Genomic DNA, 20,898 nt, shown 5'->3' on the forward strand with positions numbered 1-20,898 from the left:
ATCGTCTTGTTGAAACCAAATGTCGCTGAGATCACGAGCTTCATTTCAGGTATTAAATTGTCGGTTATCACGGCGCGATATCGTTGCCATTGACAGTTCCGTCCTCACCGGTATCATTTTTGAAGAAATATGGACCGATGATTCCACCAGCCCACAAACTACACCAAACCGTTTTTTTCTCGATTAAATGGCAACTCTTGAACTTAGTATGGCTACAACGAAATTGTGTACATGCAAAATGGACAGCTGTGTTTTTTTGTGTACATGCAGGCCATTGTTATGTCGCTGTCTTCTTACAAATGTTCATGTAGGAGGATTCACGACGCCATTTACAGTTCACTGTCGTGCTGCCATGTCGAGTCACTCTCTATGTGTTCAGCACTTCACGCGTGATCTGTAAAATAAGGCTATTGAAAAAAGTACCGCTACTTGGATCACCCGTTACGTATATGGAGTTTCAAGCATTTGGATATCCGACTATACATATATATGTTTGTGTATTTATACATTACATGCACACAGTAATGCAAAACCCAAATTGCAACGCGATTCGAACTAAGCTGTCATTTTTGCAAAATCCTCTTGTTGGTCCTGTTTCGCAGAAAATTTTCATCATTCATATGCAATAACACGCGCCACTCACATTGTACTCCACTTAAAAGATTATGTCGTTCTTAAATGTTAGTACAACAAAAACAGGGGAAGCTATTTGCTCACGAAGAAGAAGCAAAGGAGAAGCAATAGAACAACAAGACGACGACAAAATTAAAAGTAGACAATATAGGAAATGGAGAAAAGGGTCACACCAAACAGCAGTAATTGAAAATTACGTTTTATACCGAGATTTGAAGTTAGATAATGCCTGCGACTTTTGGATTGCGGTACCTGGTAGTTCGGCATTTACTACACACATATACATATACGTATACAAATGAACATGTAGACCGTGGAAGTAGTAAGTGAAATGTAGAAAGTTTAATTTCAAGACTCTCATCCTGTTCATACTGTCAATAATTTTTTCCGCAATTTATGCGTCATTTGAAATATAAAATATTACGCTTTGCCTTCGTTGCCAAATTCTGATATGAATCCGGTGTTCCCGTGTTCCCGTTAACTAAAAACGGCGACACCGCTGAGTCGCACGTGTGCTTTGACTTTAATGATTATTGGCGCATGTTGCAAGCGTAGTTTTCCATCCCACCGCCCCACTCACTGGCAATGAGTTGCAACGGAAGGGCGTTGTTCGCTCAGGGACGGAAATGTCCTTCGGCTTTGCAGCTGTCACATTTTGGACTCTCACTTTGATGCATAATCATTCCTAACTCCCAGCAAAAAGGCCACAACCACCATGCACCATTCACCCCAAACAAACACAAAAGTAACACCAAGATGGGAGACTCCCAAATATACACAACAGCAACAGGACACTTAACGATTTCTCATCATATACTCGTAATGATAAGTATAAGAAAAGAGTACTTCCTAGGAGGCGGTTAACCATTTCATAGTTCAGCCAAACTGGTGTGATTATTTGAGATTAACGCGACCACGTTTACATTAATACTTTAAGTTGCAGTCCCATTTATTAAAGGTTTTGCATCAATACGTTTACATGTGTGTGTACATGGAGTATTTTGCATTGCTTATATATTTCATATATGGATATTTGTTTACATATAAATATAAGGGCCCCCTAATGAGTTGTAGATGGGTGGTTCGAAACCAATCACCATTTATCAACGTGGGATTATAGTAATGAGTACACTACGAAATATTAAAGATTTGGCTACAGTTTTGGTAAAGACAATTTTTTACAGCACCGCTTCCAGAGATTGGAATTGATTTAAAGCACACTTTCCTCGATATAATAAAAATAAATCTAACAATTATCGAAAATATCAAAAGATGAATCAATTTTAAAAGAATATGCATATGTACATACGTTTTTTTCAATATTAAATACTGAGTTTGTGGTGGTAGTTAAATGCCTTGCACATATTCAAAAACACTCTATATAATTTTATCAACTCAGTAATCACAACGTCAACAGTTTTATTTAAAAAATGCATTAATGAGGGATCCCAAGTGTAATCACACTATTACAGAAATTGAATTCAAGACGGATTCAACCACTATGAAAATAATTAATCCGTGAACCACACCAGTTGATAATATTACCCTTATATTTCTTACATTGTGAAAATGGGCGAAATCCGACTACAACAACCTTTATTTTTCATATAACACAATTTTAAATTCGTCTGATTCTCTCATTTGTTGGTATACAAAGCAAGCACCAATCATCGGGATAAAACTTTGCACAAATAGTGCCTTTGAGGTATGCCATCTTAAGTTTAAAAGTTGTCAAAATTGGACCAACATTGTTCAAGTCTCCAGAAACCGAATATGGGCGAATATGGGAACCTCACTCCAGCGCCTATTGCTATCTTTTTATATACAGTCAAACCTGGAGTTCAATCTCAAGGGAGCTCAATCTCATTCTCGCTTATAGAGGTTTCTCGCTAACCCGAGTGCGATAAAATAACAAAGTTATTTAGTTCCACGCAATAGAATAGGCACAATATTGACAAGAAAACAATAGAAAAACAATTGTAGGTGTTTTCACGAAAGTTAAGAATGAGCCATAAAATAGCAGATGTTAAATTTTGTAGTTTGTTTTGTCATTTGTTACTGTATGTGTGTATCTTTTATGTATGTATGTATTCTTATTGTAACTATAGTTCCTCCTAAATAATATACATAAATAAATAAAACTTGAGTGTCGCTTATAGAGGTATAGATAAGTATTATTCTCACTTACGGAGGTCCATGAGGGAAAAACGACTCTCTCTTATAGACGATTCTGTTTCTCGCTAATAGAGGTTTTGGGAGCTTAAAATGACGGGTCCTGACTCTCACTCTCACTTATAGAGTTTTCTTACTAATCCAGTTCTCACTTACCGAGGTTTGACTGTATATAGAAAATTTTGCAATTGACCTCTAATGTCAGTTCTGATTTGACATTTGTGTAGTAAACACATGCCAAATACACGTAAATAAACAATGGTACGCTACACTGCGTGCCACATCCGATATGCTGAAGTATGCATTTCCCGGGCGCCTAATCTCCCGTTTTGGCGATTTGCTCTGGCCAGCAAGATAAAAGGGGCTCAAATGACAATCAGCTGTGGCGGCGGCCATTTACATAATATCATATTCTCGACGTGATGTAAAAAAATTTAATTTTTTAAAAAAGTTTTTCATTTTCCAAAAAACATCGGAAGGTAATTTTTGCGCTACCTGTTATATATATACACCTGCGGCCAAGCGTAACTTACCACTTGATTTTTTTCACTATTTTCAATTTTTTCGTTCTTTGGGTAACTTTTTTATGGATTTAATAGAATACGGGGAATATATAGATGGCTCGAATATATTTGGTTAACTGTGGCTTTAATCTGGCCCATTTGTAAAATTAAATTGAGAAAACTTTTTTTATTTGCACACAAGTCTTTGATTTCATTATTACTAATTCTTGTAATAACTTAATGGTAAGTTAAACTTGGTAAGTTACGCATGGCCGCAGGTGTATAAATGATCAGGATGACAAGGAAAGTTGAAATCCGGGTGACTGTTTGTCTGTCCGTCGGTTCGTCCCTGCAAGCTTTATGGTAAAACTGGGCTTAATCGGACCACTGGCACGCCCACAGCACGTCATTAACCGCAAACGTATAAAGTACCTTAACCAAGCACTAAATTAAGATACAAAACAGTATTTTGGCACAGTGTATAGTACCAAGGGGCAAAATGAATGAAATCGGATGACAGCCCAGCCCGCTCCCAATATAACGGTTATGTTAAAGCCAGTAAAAGCGCGATAAATCAGTATATAAATAAATAGGGAGCATTAAATTTTATTCCGAGATAGCATGAGAAGGCTTTAAATAGCCGGGGTCAAATTAGATAATGGGCGTAGCACCGCTCACTTTTAGGTAAAATCGCATATCTCTGGACCAGTTCAACCGATTTGAACCAAATACGGCATATACAGGCTTGTGCTGCAATTCGTTTTCGCATGAAATTGTTATAGAAAACGTGATACCATGTGCTAAACTCACTGTTCCGTTTTCGAACATCAATCATATCATATTTAATATGTGCCAGACATCGAAATCGTCATATTTTTTCCGTTTTGAAATCGGTCGGCCGTGAGCACACGAAAAATACATACTTATGTATATTTGATTGTGAAAAAGTTGGAAAAATGAAAGTATGTATACTGATTATATTTTGTTGAAATGTATAAAAAAAATGCTTAAATTTAGGGGCTAGCATAAAACACAAGCACAAGATAAAATATTTATAAATTTCAAGGAACAGCACCCTGATATTGCGAAAAATTTTGTTAAGGGCGACCGCGCGGCAATGGAGGCCCGTTGGGCAGATCTGGCGAAAAGCTTAATTGAGGGAAGTAAGTATACAAGGTCTGTCGCAAAAGAAACAGAACTTTTAAAATATATCTGTTTTTGGTGGCGCCACCTACTGGTGGGTATATGAAGTAAAAATTTCTTGTTCTTGTTCTTGTTGACATTTCGTAAAAATTTTAAGACAATTGGATAACTACAATCGATGTTATCGATCAAAAAGTGACAGCAGCTTTTGGTCATCGGTCGTAAAATGGCAAGAGCAAATATTAAATTTTGTTTTAAACTTGGGAAAACGTTTACTGAAACATTTAAAATGATGAAAATAGTTTATGGTGATCAGTGCCTCTACCGTAGTAATGTGCATGAGTGGTTTAAGCGATTCCAAGAAGGTTGTGAGGACCTCTGTGACGATCAGAAGTCGGTCGTCTTCAGAAGTCAAAAGTAAAGACAATGCTGATTTGTTTTTACGATTCCGAGGGTATTGTACACCGAGAGTTCGTCCCACCTGGCCAAACGATTAATGCTGTGTTTTACCTTGGTGTTATGAAGCGTCTTTTGTCACGCATTCGTCGTGTTCGACCACAATACCGTGAGACAGGGTCCTGGCGCCTGTTGCACGATAATGCGCCGTGTCATCGGTCGACGCTTGTCACTGATTTTTTGACAAAAAAACTCCATATTAACCATCAATCACTCACCCTACTCACCTGATCTGGCACCCTGTGATTTTTACCTATTTGGAAAACTTCATTTGCCCATGAAAGGACACTGGTTTCAGGATATTTCAGCTATTCAAAAGGCGACGACCGGTGTTCTCAAGAGCATTCCGAAAAATGACCTTAAACACTCATTTGAAATTCTAATTGACCGGGCTAAACCCTGTATCGAAGCACAAGGAAACTACTTTGAATAAAAAAATATAACTTTTGAAAAATATAAATTTTTTGTTGTTTTTTTTTTAACAGTCCTGTTTCTTTTGCGACAGACCTTGTAAATATTGTAGTAATTACATCTTCATTGCTTGCTTACATATGTAATTACAAAATTATTTCTTTGAGCAGGTCTGGTCGGACTGGAAGGGCTGTATAAGAAAAAAAAATTACACACAATAAATGCGAGACAAGAGCCACCGGTGGAGGTCAATTTAACCAGTTCGTTTTATCATCTACCGAAGAAAAAATTGCTGAACTAGCCTACCTCGTAAATATACCTCGACTACTCGTAAATATACCGAGTGTTGAAGGGATTCCCTAAACGTTTTCATTCGGCATAAATGAAAACTCTGATTCCTCGGATGAAGAAAATATTTTGCAGAATACGTCAGAAAGTACGTCAATACCCCGGAAAGGTCCTCGGCAAGACTCGATTCAAGATTGCATTAGGCAACATATCGTAAAAGAGGCAGGTGCGGTTGAAGAGTTGTCTGGGACATTGGGGCATCTCCTCAAAGGTTTCAGAGGAACTCTAACAATTTAGAAAGAAGCGAATGACAACTTGGGAAAGTCTATAAATAATTTATGTACCTTTATTGTCAATCAAAACAGATTAGCAACGGAGCACAATGAAAGTGTTCGAGCGCATCATGCAACTTTAGAAAGAAAAGGTAAAGGAACAATTGAAATAAAAATAGAAAAGCTTCGAATTAAAAACGAAAATGAAGACTGGTTATGAAATGATGATTATTTAAATTTATGATACTGTAAAACATTTTACATTTTACTTTACCTTTATAAATACATATACCCTGGGCCGTCTTAAACCAAGCTGCGGCCCTTGGGCACACAAGAATTTGGGCCCTTTTTGAAAGTAAAAGAAGCGACTTATACTAAAATTTTTTTACATTTAATAAAGGTAATCAAATACAGTATGATATAAATGTCATTAATGATGATGCGTGTAGGTGTGTGTGAGTGTGTGTGTGATTACGATATTAAGATAACGATTTCTTTCGGGATTTGAGCAAAATCTTCTATTAAATCTTTAGAGTAAATTTTTTGAAGGATTTCTCTTTCTATGCACATAATCAGTCGTTCTTGTAACATTGTTGTTCGCAATTCATTTTTTATTCTCTTAAGCTTCGAAAATGACCGCTCTCCACTACAATTGGTAACCATTCGACAAAGGAATATTCTAGTAGCAATTTCTACGTTTGGAAAAGTTTCTTCCAATTTATCTGATTTTATTAGGTTATGTAAGTTGGAGATATTTAAATCCAAATTGATTGCTTTGCTGTGTTTTTTAAATATTGGTTTAAATGAAAACATTCTATTTTGAGCTCATCTGCATTACTGTCTTCATGATAAAATTCTGAAAATTCTTTGAATTTTTTGATCAACTCGCCAGATTCAATTGTTGTTAACTGACAAAGAAAACTAAATCGACTATAAATTTCTTGGTATGCTGCCGAACGTTTTTTTAAATGTGTATTTAATGTGTCAATTGTGGGAATGAAAGTATCTACACGAAACTTATCATTGCCTCTCAACTGTGCAGTCTCTGATGATCCTTCAAAAAAAGTGATGCTTGTGCTGTGATTTTTTTTCTTTCAAATGTATCTCTGTAGTCAGCAAATGGATTTTTTTCTTTAGCAGCCGTTTCGTCTTTGTCTTAATTGGCGTAGACACCGCTTACGCGATTATAGCCGAGTTAACAACAGCGCGCCAGTCGTTTCTTCGCATTGGAGGATGCCATTCACTTGCGAGTGGCCAGAAGCGATTCTTTTACACATGGCTCAAGCAGCTCACTACTTCCGGTCTTTGACCAAGTATCCTCTGGGTAGCCTAAGAATATCCGTTCGAAGGCGAGATAATGTGAGAAGGCGAAACATCCCCTACATAGGGTTGTGCGCTGGGTTTGGGACCCGCCACGTAAAAAGCCCCCCAATGAAATCTAGCAGCCGTTTCGTACTGATCAAAATTATCGCGTGCGGTATTGACATAACTGATCAGAGATTCGTAAAGTTTAGTTACAACGTTCATGGTCAGGGTGCTATTCTGTAAACTTAGACTTGTTTTATTTATAATTCCCAAAAGATCATTCCATATTTCCGTTAGAAGAGCAGTCTCAAATTTTCCCATTTATTTTTTCTAGGCTTTGTGCTTCTTGTCTAGTGTCTCCTGGTTGATTGGTGTCACTTGCGATTGAAGATCATGCTTCAGAAATATTTAAATAACCATTTTGCAAAGCATTAATAGCATTGGCACGTGCAGACCATCTAGTTTCCAAAAGAGACTTTAGGACTGTATTTGCTCAAATGCTAAGTCAAAATTTTCGATCGTTTTGTCGAAGCCGAAAAAAATTGAACAATTTTTTTACAAATTGAAGGAATGATACCGCTTCAGTAACACACTCAACAGCCTGAACACCCATTAAATTTAGTGAATGTGCCGCACATGGAATGTAAATCGCTAATTCGCAAATTTCTTTTATTCTTGACTGAACACCAGAGTACTTTCCAGACAAATTTGATGCATTGTCATAACTCTGCCCGCGACAATATTTTATCAGGGGTGTTGTGGAATCTGATAGTTGTCGGAATCAGAATTGAAACCGATCAAAAAACGTAGTAGGTGTCATGAATTCAGATATCATTGGTTTGATATTCGAAACAGAATTTGTATCACGGAAACCAATTTTATCGGTTTTGCTATCAGAAACAAAGCAAGAAAATAGTCGCTCACAGATTTGAAATATAAGCTAAGAAATCAAGTCAATTTATTATTTCGAATTAATTTATCTTTATTTTTATAGGGGAAACATAAGTATAAAACACGAAATGTCTTAATTTTTGAGTTTTTGGAAAAAAATCCGGATTTTTAAAGATATTAGATTTACAAAACGTAATAAATGTAATTCAACACCCTAATGCGTCTTTATTCATTCGATAAATGTTATCTCTTAAACTCTTTCTTTAATTCAGAACTCATTAAAAACTTTAATAGGATTGCTACCAAATGTATTCATTTGCAAGTTTTGTCACATTAGTACACAGGTACACAGCTAATTCGAAAATTGGTTTTGCGTATGTTCGAAAAGACGAAAATCCAATCAGATTCTGTAACACCAATGAAAATCAGAATTAGTTTGCAATTCTGACAGCTAAGCAATTCTGTCTTGGATTCCACAACACCCCTGTATAGGAATATCAAGGCTTTCAAAAAAGTTTAAATTGGTATCTGCTATATATTGTGCATTATGTTTATCCATAGGCAAAAATTGCATAAATCTCTCAATAGGCTGTCCGTCTTTTACGGGACAGATCTGGCGTAGAATCTACGCTAATAGAATAGTACTTTGCTGATTTAAGTTCTTTGACAATGGTTTTCAAAACTTGCTGTCCCATTAAATTAATAAATTCATTACAAATATTTGCCGATAAATATGATGTACTTCCTTTTCCACGATTTCCGCAGTTTTGTATGTGATCAGCAAGAAAAGGATCAAATTCACTAATCAGTTCTAAGCATCTTGAAGCCAAAAATTTCACTACTGCAACAATCCTCCTAAGCACATTCTTCCAATAGTTAATTTCTGTATTATATTGGAACAGCAACTCAGTATCAATTCGTCCAGTAGCTTTCATTCTTGCTACATAGTTCATCGTAAATTCCCTGTGCTGTAAACTGTTCTCATGCTCTATCAATAAGTTACTTATGTATATGCTTCCAATCTTTATATCCATTAGAAGAACTTAAATTTTGTCCAGTACCAGTAGTGGTATTAAATAGACGGCAGCAATAACAGTATACAGATTTCTTTGCTGGTGAATAAAGGAGCTATTTTCTTTGTAAAGACTCACCATTCGTCAATTTACGAATAAAAATGTTTTTAGTTAAGTATCTAGTTTCCGTTTTACCGTTTGAATCTGGAAAACTTGTAGAAGTTTCAGAGAAGTCGCTATTTATATTTTGCAAAAACTCTGGTCCTTTTCGAATCCAAATATCACAGACTTCTTCCGGTAAAATGCCGTCACAGTAAGTACCAGGGTCAGGACACGTAGATACATTCTCTAAGCTTGCAGTTATTAATTCACAGTGGCTTGAAGTCGATGGTTCAGCATCTAATGTATGTTTGTCATTTTCGTCACATGTAACCTCTTTTTCCTGGTGACATTCAGAGGTACTTTTGTCTTGCGGTGATGAGAATGAATAATCCCTCGTCTTATTTGTTTCTTCAACCGTACAAAACGAAGTTAGCTTTGGAAGTTTTTCCGTTATTTCTTTTTGAGCTGTAACTTTTTTTCTTTTTTGTGAACCACTTAAATATGTTCTTTTCGACATAATGAAATAATGTTTAAACGAACAAATCAAAACTTCTGTCTATTTTACTCGATTTTAAATATCAAACCTTAGATAAATATTCCAGTGTTTATTGATCTCACTACCAAACGAAACAAAATAACGCCACTCACTCACTCCTATCAGACTGAAAGTATAGACAATGTCGACATTTATGTTAGGCCTTGTTTACACGTTGCAGCTTGACTTTATAATCAGAGTGATTGCGTGAGTGATCGCTAGATGGTGTACTTAGTAAATTAGGTAGGATGCGTTAAATATACCCTCTGATAAGATTACTGATTTGTGAAAAAAGTGTAATATGCCCGACAAAAATGTGTGAGAGAAAATTCGGTGCCCATGAGAATGGGGGCCCTGGGCACGGGCCCCGTGTGCCCTTATAGTGAAGACGGTAATGCATATACCCATGTGCAACCAAATGTTTAATAAAATGAAATTTAAGTGATTTTAGTTATTAATGCATAGTTAGTTCATTTTTGTAGTTTAGTTGTTATATTTAATAATAAAAACATACTGAAACTTAAATTATTCGCATGAAATTATTTGCTATTTGGTTCCTTATATTTGCCGCATTATTATGAAAACGGCTGATATTTTTATCAGGCTCATTTTGAATATTTTCTTAGTTCTTCCGTGGCAAAATCCAAATTATGAAGGCGGCAAATGTTGTGAAGAGCACAGCATACATTAATAATAATGGTAACAACTTTCTGAGGAGTATAAGGCAAAACTGTTTGCAAACACTTGAATCGACTTTTAAGTACCCTAATCACTCTTACAATGATGTTACAAGCTTATGAAAGTACCGAATTGAATTTATGTTCCGATATTCCAACATCTGGATTGCAATATGGTGTGAACATGTATGGTTCTAAAGCATAGCCAGAGTCTCCAAACAACCACGAGTTGTGGTCACCGTCTTCATAATTAGATGATAAAGACCGCTTTATACTGGAAAAATTAAAAATAAAATAACTATGAATTGACCCCGGGTGACACGCATCTACAGAATTTATAACCATTTTGTAGTCGCATACCGGAAAACATGCAAAGTTACATATACACATATGCACTTCTCATTAGTTAATTTACTATCATTGCAGTTAATTTAATTTTAATTTTAGTTAATTTACTATCATTGATGCTAAAACAGTCTTTCCTACTTAGGTACAAATGTTCATTATCATGAGGTTTTAGCAATTTGAATGGACGGAACGCACACGTCGACGCCATCAATTACTCCAGGAATTTGTTATAAAAATATTGTTTTAACGGGCTATATTCATTATGAGACATTCGGAACTTTATCCACGTTCAATATTGTGTCCGTTCCAAAGCTCTCAACGTTTGTTTTAAAATTTTCGACACAGTCGTTCTGTCAAGCGCGATATGGGAATATTTTCCAATGGATCTCTGAAATCCCCCTTCCGCCAGAAAACTCATTGTGGCTGCTAATTTTAGCTTCTTTATTTATCCTACAGTACGAAATGAATCTGTAAATAATCAGAAGCTGCATGTTAACATTGTGCATAAAGTTTATACGAACTTTCTCATTATTATTCCAATAATTTCGGTATATTAAATACGCAGAAACAATAAAAATACTCATATTTATAAAAATATTTCACACATAATTGTGTTTGAGTATCAGTTGTTTGACTATCAGCTGTTTCGAGTTTAAGTTCGAACCGTCGAGTGAATTTCATCACACCTCAAATCATTTCGTGCGATTTGCAATTTCGGTAACAAATGAAATCGCGCGATTTCCAGCACATGTCTGATAATACAAGTTGTATTCCTTTGACAATCCTATCAAGTATGTCTGCTTGTTAAAAATAAGTTGATTGGAGTTAGTACTTTGCCGCCCATATACATATGTATGTAATATATACATTTTCGAACATCTGGGTGTCTTTATACCGCATACATCGACCAACTTCTGAGTTCTTTTAAGGGGGTATTCGTTTAGAAGCACGAATTTTAGGTATTAATTTTGACGCGATAAACATAAATCAAAAATTATTTTGACTATCCATTTTTTACATGCTTTTTATTGATATTCTAAGAATACAAAACATAAATAATATAAGAAAAAAAAATTAAATTAAAAAAAAACTGCAGGTCGACGAAGTAGAGACTGATGAAACAATGGCTTGTCCTGGTGTGCAGAATCCTTTCCGTCACCTAAAGTGAAAATTTATGCGAAATCCGTGAAGAGCAAAAGTGTAGATATCACACTACGAAACGTTTTTGATAAAAAAAATTTTTTTACAAAATGGTGGAGGTTTGAAAAAAAAGTTTCGTAATTTCCCTGTTTTTTTGTGGTTCGGAATTAAAAAAAAAAATAAATTATTCAAAAGTTCTTCGTAGTGCGATAATATAATGTATAAGAAAGCTCTGTCTAAAATTTCATAAAATTTCATGTGAATCGGTTGAGTAGAACTTGAGATATCATGCACACCGTTTCTAGAAAAGTAGTTATGAGAAAAACTAGGGCCCCTATTATGAGTTGCATTCGATCTTCGACAACGATCGAAAATGCTGGTCGAACGAATTTGCATTTGGTATTACGACGCTCATTCGATGAAGATTGGCGTTATTGTGAATTGCAATCATTTTGAATTTTCACGATAGTATACATCTGTCAGATGGTGTAAAAACTAAAAGCGTTTTGTTTACGAAGTGTGGAAGTAAAACTAACTAATATTTTATAAATAAAGAAAATATAAATAAAAGTTAAAATAAAATATGACTACGACTGAGTTGTGGTTTGGCGATTCTTCAGAGGAGGATGAAAGCTTACTGGAATTGGCTAGAAATAGAAAGAAGCTAAGGGACGCTTCCAACCCTTTGGAATTGGATTCCGCTACGTAAGTACAATGCTATTTGTTAGAAGTTTCTACATGTTCAACATTTAGGAAATTTTATTTGTAGATTTATAAAAAACTTCCGTTTGTCGAAAGAGGCGTTTGTTGATTTGCTGTCCGCTACAGAGGAGATGCTGCAGCGATGCACACGAGCGAAATCTATTCCCAGTATACTAAAATTGGCAACAACTTTACGATTTTGTGCTCAGGGATCGTATCAACTTAGTATAGGGAATGAAAACATGCTTGGACATGCACAGCCCACGGTGTCTGTGGTACTATCTGAGGTACTCGATGCCCTGGAGAATTTCATTTGCCAAAGATGGATAAAATTCAATTATACCGAGGCTGAAATGCAACAAGCAAAATCTCATTTTTATAGCAATACAAGATTTCCTGGGGTAATTGGTTGTGTTGATGGTACACACATCAAAATTGTGGCTCCCAAAAAGGAGTTGCAGCATTTATATTACAACAGAAAAGGATTCTTTAGCATTAATGCTGTGATTGTAAGTATGCAAACAAGTTTATCGTAAATTTGTAGTTGAGCATTTTTGGCTTTTATATTAATTACAGGTTTGTGATCATACAATGAACATACGGTATATAAATGCAAAGAATCCGGGGGCAACGCATGATTCAATGATTTTCAACATGTCAGCATTGAAAGCATATTTAGAACAGCAAGTCGAAAATGGTCTTCGCAATACTTGGCTACTTGGTACATATATGTTTGTCTAAAAAAGCAAAACGTTATATTTTTTAGAATAATTTTTTTTCTGAATAGGAGACGCTGGATACGCTCTAAAAACATATTTGATGACACCTTTTAGAAATTCTGAAGAAGGATCTCCAGAAAGCAGATACAATACACAACATTCGAGAGCAAGAAATATAGTAGAGCGCACTATTGGAGTGTTGAAAAATAGATTCAGATGTTTGTTACAAGCAAGAGCTCTCCACTATTCTCCAAAAAAGGCGACACAAATTATTAATGTTTGTGCAGCTTTACACAACATTTGCATATTTTATAAAGTCGAAATTTCTCCTGAAGAATTTCCTAATGAGGCAAACGACAGTCATGGTGGAGTCATTGAAGTTGAATCTGATAACGACTCGGAAGCAGGAGCAATTAGAAATCGTATGTCAAGAACGTTTTAGATATAATTAAAAAAAATTAATTAGAAGTTTATTTATTCAAAATATTTATTATGGAATTCATTGTTCATGTTTATCTACGTAATAAAAAATACCTTTTTGACAAAAAATATCACATGATTCATTTACCTTTTGTACTTAGAAGTATATACAGTCTTAAGATACTAATAAACACCGAAAAATATCACATAATTCATTTACCTATTCTACTTAGAAGTATATACAGTCTTAAAATACTAATAGAAACCGAAAAATATCACATAATTAATTTACCTATTCTACTTGGAAGTATATACAGTTTTGAAATAGCAATATAAAAACAAAAAATATTAATTCAGTCTCTTTAAGGCACTTAAACTTAGATCTAAATATAAAAGTTAAGAATTATTTAAAGATTTTTTTTTAGCTCTAAAATTGCAAGTTTTAACTGCAGTTTTGATTTGCGATCTTGCTGGCTTTTTAAAACTTCTTCTTTGTAAACCCGCAATTTTTCCATTTTCAGCTGTAGCATTACCTCTGTTGCGTTTTTATCCAGTTCATACTGTTTCTTTAGGTATTCCACTTTTTCTTCAGCACATTTTCGTATGACCCCTAAAGTGGAGACCATTTCTTTGTAGTACTGTTTCTGGGCATTTGTCTGGGAGTCCAGTAACCTCAGCCTCTCTGCCTTGTTGCATTTTTTAATTGGCCGCGTTTTGCGTGCTGGAGGCTCGTGAGCCTCAGAATGAAACTCCACTTCACTTTCTTCAGCCTGAGGATGTGGGGTGGGATTTGGTGAAGCTGGAAGTTGTGGTTCAACATCGCCACTTATATCCAGACCAAATTCAGCTCCCGGCGGGTTTATGCAGGCATCAAACTCAAGTAAGCCAATAATACTCTCTTCAGTATTAGAAAATCCCTGCAGCCTGTTAGTACCTCCGCCTGTTGCTCTGTACTCCGCTTTGTTTTGCGACAGTTTTTTCTTTGTCTTTGACTTCATATCAGCCCATACCTACAATGTCCAAATAAAAATGTATTTCCACAAAAAACACAGAACAACTTTATGAACCTTCATCCACTTTGCCGCTGGTCTAGTTGGTGGACCCAAACAGTTCAGCTCCAAAGCAAATCCCTCCCATTTTGTTGCCGCCTGAACTTTGGTGCAAATCCCTCTTGCAAATTGTGGATTTTCTTCCATTAAAGCTACCAGTTTTTCCAACTGCTGTTTAGTGCTCACGACTTTCGACCTGCATAAAATTAACAAAAATAGTATAAATTAATTATTTGTTACCATAAAGCAATAAATAAACGCAAAAAACCTACATTTTCACAAATTTCCATTCACTACGCTACGCTGTCGATAGGTAAATTCTGTTCGACAGCCATTTCGATGCTCAACGAAAATTTCGACAGAGTTGCATAGCTCATTAAAATTACGCTAAAACCTTCAAGTAAGAAATGTGAAATGTGTGATATAAACTTGACCGAATATGCGAAATATTATATAATATATTGAGTTGATATGGAAAACGTCAGACAAAGAATCTAATTTCTCTCAGTTTTATCCATTTTAGACAAAAAGATATTTTAGGTACTTATATGGGGCTAAGGGAAGTATTGACTCAATTCAACCCATTTTTGACACATAGACATATAGTACATCAGGATAGCGTTCTCACTGGCATAGTATTATCATGAAAGCATTTTCACTGAGTTTCAATTTAATATCTCATACACTGCGTTGTAGCTGAGTTAACAACATCGCGCCAGTCGTTTCTTCTTTTCGCCATTTGGCTTCCGCAAAACCTTTCTCTCGAAAACTCTAGGGATGAGACGTCATTTTCCTTACACCACATAACAGAGCGGGAATGATGAGGGACTTGTAGAGTTTAGTTTTGCTTGTCGAAAGGGGACTTTACTCTTTAATTTCTTACTTAGTCCAAAGTAGAACCTGTTGGAAAGAGTGATTCTGCGTTGGATTTTAAGGAATAAGTCACACGATAGGGAGTCTGCTTTTCCTGAAGCCTCGCTTGGTCCTTCCTCATCCTGACGGAGCTTTTGATGTCTTTAGATATCTGATTTCACTTAAAAGAGGACGGTTCCATTCACATCTTCTAATTTTTACACTGGCTCCTACAAAACTATCTCATTATCTGGTGTAAAATTTTATGTCTACGTGGTAATTAGTTATTGATTTATCGCACTTTTATTAAATTTTAACAGTACCATTATATAAGTGGATGGGGTTATCTTGCTTTTCATCCATTTTTACACTGTCATTCGGGATGATTAAGAAGTTTGTTCACAGTAGCCTCTTGTTACTGCGATCCGCTCTGCCAAATTACAGTTTAAACTATTATATTCTACAGTAACTTTTGCAAGAGAATAAAAAGATAACATGTACGTTTTTTACTTAATAAAAATTAATGAAACTCAATTTTTAGGGTATGTAATCTGCTCATCTGCTTCGAAGAAAATGTATTCACATAAATCAAAATCGTTCCACCAGAACTTTTTATTTAAAGTTTTTGAACAACAAATAATGGACCGAATTCCTATCCTCAGTAACCACATAACCTCTAAACAATTAAGTGTGAACCCAAAGCGTTTAATTCATAAATTCCAACACGCTCCGCCAATATGTATGTGCGTCGCCATCTTGCCGCCTCAAAATTTTCCGCCAAACTCAACCGAACTCTATCTCCGAAAGAATTTATTGCGGAATTTTTGGTGCGTGATGTTGCTGAGTAGAAAACTCGCAAAGTTGCTCACTTCACAATGCATATTAAATCAACAAGCTCATGTATAGTAAATGACTACATACCTACATATTAAAATGTTATCGACTATTCATCTTCCCCGAAGGAACCGTGACACAATAGAGATGGAATCATTCGAGAAGAAAACAAAATGTTTTCCGTTAAGAGTGTAGGCAGTGCATTCGGAAGTCGATGTTGATATCCGAAACCTCAATGTTGGATTTCATCTTTCTTGGAATCAGGAGTATAACCGAAGTAATTGCATAAGAAGAGTAATATTTCCTCTATATTATATTGAATGAACCAAATGGAAGAACTCCCTTAAGTTGTTAGAGTATAGATCAAATAATGAAGAGGAAATAACAACAGGCTCTTTGCAAACTTTCTGTTGGACTTTAATACCACTTTAATCAACCAACAGACGAGCCAACGTCACTAGTAAATACGAGCTTCGATTTTCTAAGTGTTTACGACTCTTCTTGGCCTGGCTAGGGGTATCTTGAAATTTCATACTTATATTTATTATTAAATCAAAGTGTGTGTAAAAATATAAACTAGAATATTTAAAAGTTCTCTGAGGTACTATGTACTACCCACCATTAATAACTGTACAAACGTATGTAAAATATATGCACCTACTCGTATTTAGGTAGACATTTATGTTCACTATTAAATAAGTTCTACCTTGGACTTTTCCGAAGTCAGCACTAAATAAGATTCTCTTAAACGTCAACCCAAGGCCTGAAGGAACAAATTCAGTTTGTGTGCACCAATATCTTTAAAAACATATACATATGTATATTTATGTAAATATGTTACAGTAACTATTTATTTTCTAGTGGGCGTGTGAATTGCAGAACAATTTCGTGTTCATACGCATGTTGACATTCTGTCACGTGACAACTTGTGCACAAGTGTTTGGGTGCCGCCAGACAAGTCAGCTGCTAGCTAAAACAGCAGTGTTTATATTTCCCTAGAATGTGACAAGAGTGAGGGTGGTGGCATTCCATCACTGGAAGATGCAACGTACCACAGATAAAATTTCCGCTGTAAACCTTACTGGTTTGGTTGGTAGCCGCTACTACAAAAGTTTGTGGCTGCCAGTGAGAAATTAATTTAGACTGATATATGTTAAATGAGTTTCCTGTGCGCTTATCTTCTAGCACATATATGGGAATTAATACCGAAATATGATTACTGTTTATATATATTGTACACAATAATAATAGTTATCATTCCACCAAAATTGAGTTGGCCTTTAAATATAGGCATGAGAAATGTTTGACAATAATTTGCTTCCATCGCTTTACAAAGGGACGGAAGTTAAGTGCTGCCATTGACAGTTGCTTTTAGACTAACATTTTAGCATTTAATTCAAATTGTTGAGAATGAATTCGGTGTTTATACAAAGAAAACATATATTTTACTATTTGGCAGATATGGATAATAAAGTATTTTTTTTTATTTAGACATGTGGTTTTGAAGAAGAAAGAAAATGCAAAAAGTTTATATTATGGACAAGAAATTAACTAGTTTAAAGATAAGGGTTTGCCATTATGATTTCAAAATAATTTAGGTCAAGTGATGGTCGTTTGGCTGCGTATAAATAAATTAACATACGATCAAAAGGAACAACTCCGCAAAAAATTTTGCCTCATTTAAATTCACAGAACTAAGAAAAATACCCGTTATAATGCAGATAGCCATATTTAATTCTAACATACAAGTTGTTTTTGTTACCAAAAGACTGCTCTTTTTTTCTTCAATACCACCATGGACGCATTAACAAGGCAGAATATATGGAGTCATGTGTAGAAGTTCATGTAAGTGAGGAAAGTTCTCTGATTGCCATCTACTTGGGAGTGGCTAGAAACGATTCTTTTACATATAAACAGCTCACAACTTCCGGACCTAGAACAAGTATCCTCTGGGTAGCCAAAGAACATCCGTTTGAAGGAAAGCTAAAGTGAGAAGGCGAAACATCCTCTTCGCAGGGTTTTGCGCTGGGTTTGGAATCTGCTCCGTAAAAAAACGCTCCCAATGAAAAATAACAACCAGCACGGATGAGAGATCGCATTCAATGGAACGATGAGCTAGAGTATTTTCGTATATTCGAACGACATGACTTAGCCAGTGGAGCCGCTGTCTTTTAATTCGCTGAACTATGTCAATGTCATCGTATTTCTCATACAGCTCATCGTTCCATCGAATGCTATATTCGCCGTGACCAACGCGCAAAGGACCATACATCTCTGGCAGAACTTTTCTCTCGAAAACTCGCACCGTCGACTCATCAGATGTTGTCATCGTCCATGCCTTTGCACCATATAACAGTGACTTATAGAGTTTTGTTGTTGTACTTCTCAATTGCCTACTTAGTCCGAAGTAGCACCTGTTGGCAAGAGATTATTGTTGATGTCTACGATGATTACAAGATGGAGGAAATTGTCTACAACTTCGAAGTTATGACTGTTAACAGTGACGTGGCTGCCTAGTCGCTAGTGCTAGTGCCTTATCCATTCTGGAGAAAGCGTAACTAACAGCGCGGTTGTTAAAGCCAATGATATCAATGTCATCAGCGTACGCCAGCAGCTGTACACTCTTATAAAAGATTGTACCTGCTCGATTAAATTCTCCAGAAGTAGGTAGAAGAAGTCACACGAAGGGAGTCTGAACTTTGGTATCGAACGGCTCGGAGAGATCTTTCCTGATCCTGACGGAGCTTTTGGTTTTGCTCAACGTCAGTTTATATAACCGTATTAATTTTGTGGGGATACCAAATTCAGACATCGCGGCATAAAGGCAGCTCTTTTTCGTGCTGTCAAAAGCAGCTTTGAAATCGACGAGGTGGTGGTGTGTGTCGATTCCCTTTTTACGGGTTTTTCCCAAAATTTGACGCATGGTAAATATCTGATCGTTGGTTGATTTTCCAGGTCTAACGCCACACCGACGAGGTCCAATCAGTTTGTTGACGGTGGGCTTTATATGCGATGTTTGGGAGACTTATCCCACGGTAGTTGGCCCGGATTGTGGGGTCTTCCTTTTTGTGGATTGGGCAGATTACATTTAAATTCCAATCGTTGGGCATGCTTTCGTCCGACCATATTTTACAAAGAAGCTATTGCATGCTCCTTATCAGTTCTTCGCCGCCGTTTTTGAATGGCTCGGTCGGCAATCCATCGGCCCCCGCCGCTTTGTTGTTCTTCAGATGGGTAATTGCTATTCGAACTTCTTCATGGTCGGGCAATGGAATGTCTGTTCCATCGTCATCGATTGGCGAATCAGGTTTGCCTCCTCCTGGCATTATGCTTTCACTGCCATTCAGCAGGCTGGAAAAGTATTCTCTCCATAATTTTATTATGCTCTGGGCATCGATTATTAGATCACCTATCTTAAGGTTCTACGAGTGCATACGCCGGTTTTGAAACCTTGTGTTAGTCGCCGCATTTTTTCGTAGAATTTTCGAGCATTACCCCTGTTGGCCAGTATGTCAAGCTCTTCACACTCACGCATTTTGGCCTCACTCTTTTTCTGTCTGCAAATCCGTCTCGCTTCCCTCTTCAACTCTCGGTATCTATCGCCTCCCGCACGTGTTGTGGTCGACCGTAACTTTGAAGGATGGAGTCATGTGTAGAAGTTCAGGTAAGTGAGGAAAGTTTTCTTAGCGCCATTCACTTGGGAGTAGTCAAAAACGACTCTTTTACATATGGCTCAAGCAGCTCACTACTTCCGGTCTTTGACCAAGTATCCTCTGGGTAGCAAAAGAACGTCCGTTTAAAGGCGAACTAAAGGGAGAAGGCAAAACATCCCCTCCACAGGGTTGTGCGCTGTGTTTGGGACCCACCACTAAAAAAACGATCCCAATAAACAGTCACAAACAACCTCAGATGAAAGACCCCTCTTTTAGCATGACAAATCAGTTACCTGATTAAACCAGTAAAGATGTTGGAATTTTTTTTATTTTTATGACAGTAATATCAGTAATTATTCGCATACATTTTCTCGAAATGTTAGTTTAAGTAATGAAATCTTTTACCGCCGTGAGCTTTTGAACAGTGAATTTTATATCTTCGGTATTGCACTTAGATTATTTGCTCTAATTTGATGCATTTCCTTTAAAAGATTTTTCATTTTATCTTTGATACTTTTTAAATACAACCGCACCGAAGTAATTACTTAAATTTCTATATAAAATGTTGCAAGTAGTAAAGGGATCAAACGAAAGGTATATTTACGATAAAAAATCCAAATATTCGAATTCTCGCAATATTTGAAGTAAAAAGCCTCACAAAAAAAATACAAATTTCATCTGCAATTACATAGAATACGCAATCCAACGACTGCAAAATTACAATGTCATGCGGGTATTTAAATATGTATGTAGTTATACAATGTACATACAGATGTACTT

The 20,898-nt window shown here is 36.2% G+C and overlaps 3 protein-coding genes across 3 annotated transcripts; 2 read left to right on the plus strand and 1 right to left on the minus strand.

Moving 5' to 3' along the window:
• Nucleotides 1-12,228: 12,228 nt before the first annotated feature.
• Nucleotides 12,229-13,127, plus strand: LOC120768725. The gene is made up of 2 exons (XM_040095498.1): nucleotides 12,229-12,594; nucleotides 12,659-13,127. The coding sequence occupies exons 1-2, from the start codon at nucleotides 12,473-12,475 to the stop codon at nucleotides 13,125-13,127; spliced, it is 591 nt and encodes a 196-aa protein (XP_039951432.1). The 5' UTR covers nucleotides 12,229-12,472.
• Nucleotides 13,128-13,157: 30 nt separating this feature from the next.
• LOC120768726 (putative nuclease HARBI1) lies at nucleotides 13,158-13,752 on the plus strand. The gene is made up of 2 exons (XM_040095499.1): nucleotides 13,158-13,312; nucleotides 13,379-13,752. The coding sequence occupies exons 1-2, from the start codon at nucleotides 13,183-13,185 to the stop codon at nucleotides 13,750-13,752; spliced, it is 504 nt and encodes a 167-aa protein (XP_039951433.1). The 5' UTR covers nucleotides 13,158-13,182.
• A 355-nt stretch (nucleotides 13,753-14,107) lies between these two features.
• Nucleotides 14,108-15,141, minus strand: LOC120768727. Its single transcript, XM_040095500.1, has 4 exons — nucleotides 15,052-15,141; nucleotides 14,798-14,975; nucleotides 14,231-14,740; nucleotides 14,108-14,113 (listed from the first exon to the last, which is right to left on the minus strand). Coding segments are annotated over exons 1-4 (696 nt in total). The 5' UTR covers nucleotides 15,054-15,141.
• Between the last annotated feature and the right edge of the window lie 5,757 nt (nucleotides 15,142-20,898).

Source organism: Bactrocera tryoni, chromosome 2 (assembly GCF_016617805.1).
Source record: "Bactrocera tryoni isolate S06 chromosome 2, CSIRO_BtryS06_freeze2, whole genome shotgun sequence".
In the NCBI taxonomy this organism is placed as follows: Eukaryota; Metazoa; Arthropoda; class Insecta; order Diptera; family Tephritidae; genus Bactrocera; species Bactrocera tryoni.

Coding starts and splice junctions, on each gene's coding strand:
- LOC120768726 (XM_040095499.1), top strand. CDS start 13,183: ATGAACATACGGTATATAAATGCAAAGAATCCGGGGGCAACGCATGAT. Junction 13,313..13,378: donor TCGCAATACTTGGCTACTTG/GTACATATATGT, acceptor TTTTCTGAATAG/GAGACGCTGGATACGCTCTA.
- LOC120768727 (XM_040095500.1), bottom strand. Junction 14,741..14,797: donor CAGCGGCAAAGTGGATGAAG/GTTCATAAAGTT, acceptor TGGACATTGTAG/GTATGGGCTGATATGAAGTC.
- LOC120768725 (XM_040095498.1), top strand. CDS start 12,473: ATGACTACGACTGAGTTGTGGTTTGGCGATTCTTCAGAGGAGGATGAA. Junction 12,595..12,658: donor TTGGAATTGGATTCCGCTAC/GTAAGTACAATG, acceptor TTTTATTTGTAG/ATTTATAAAAAACTTCCGTT.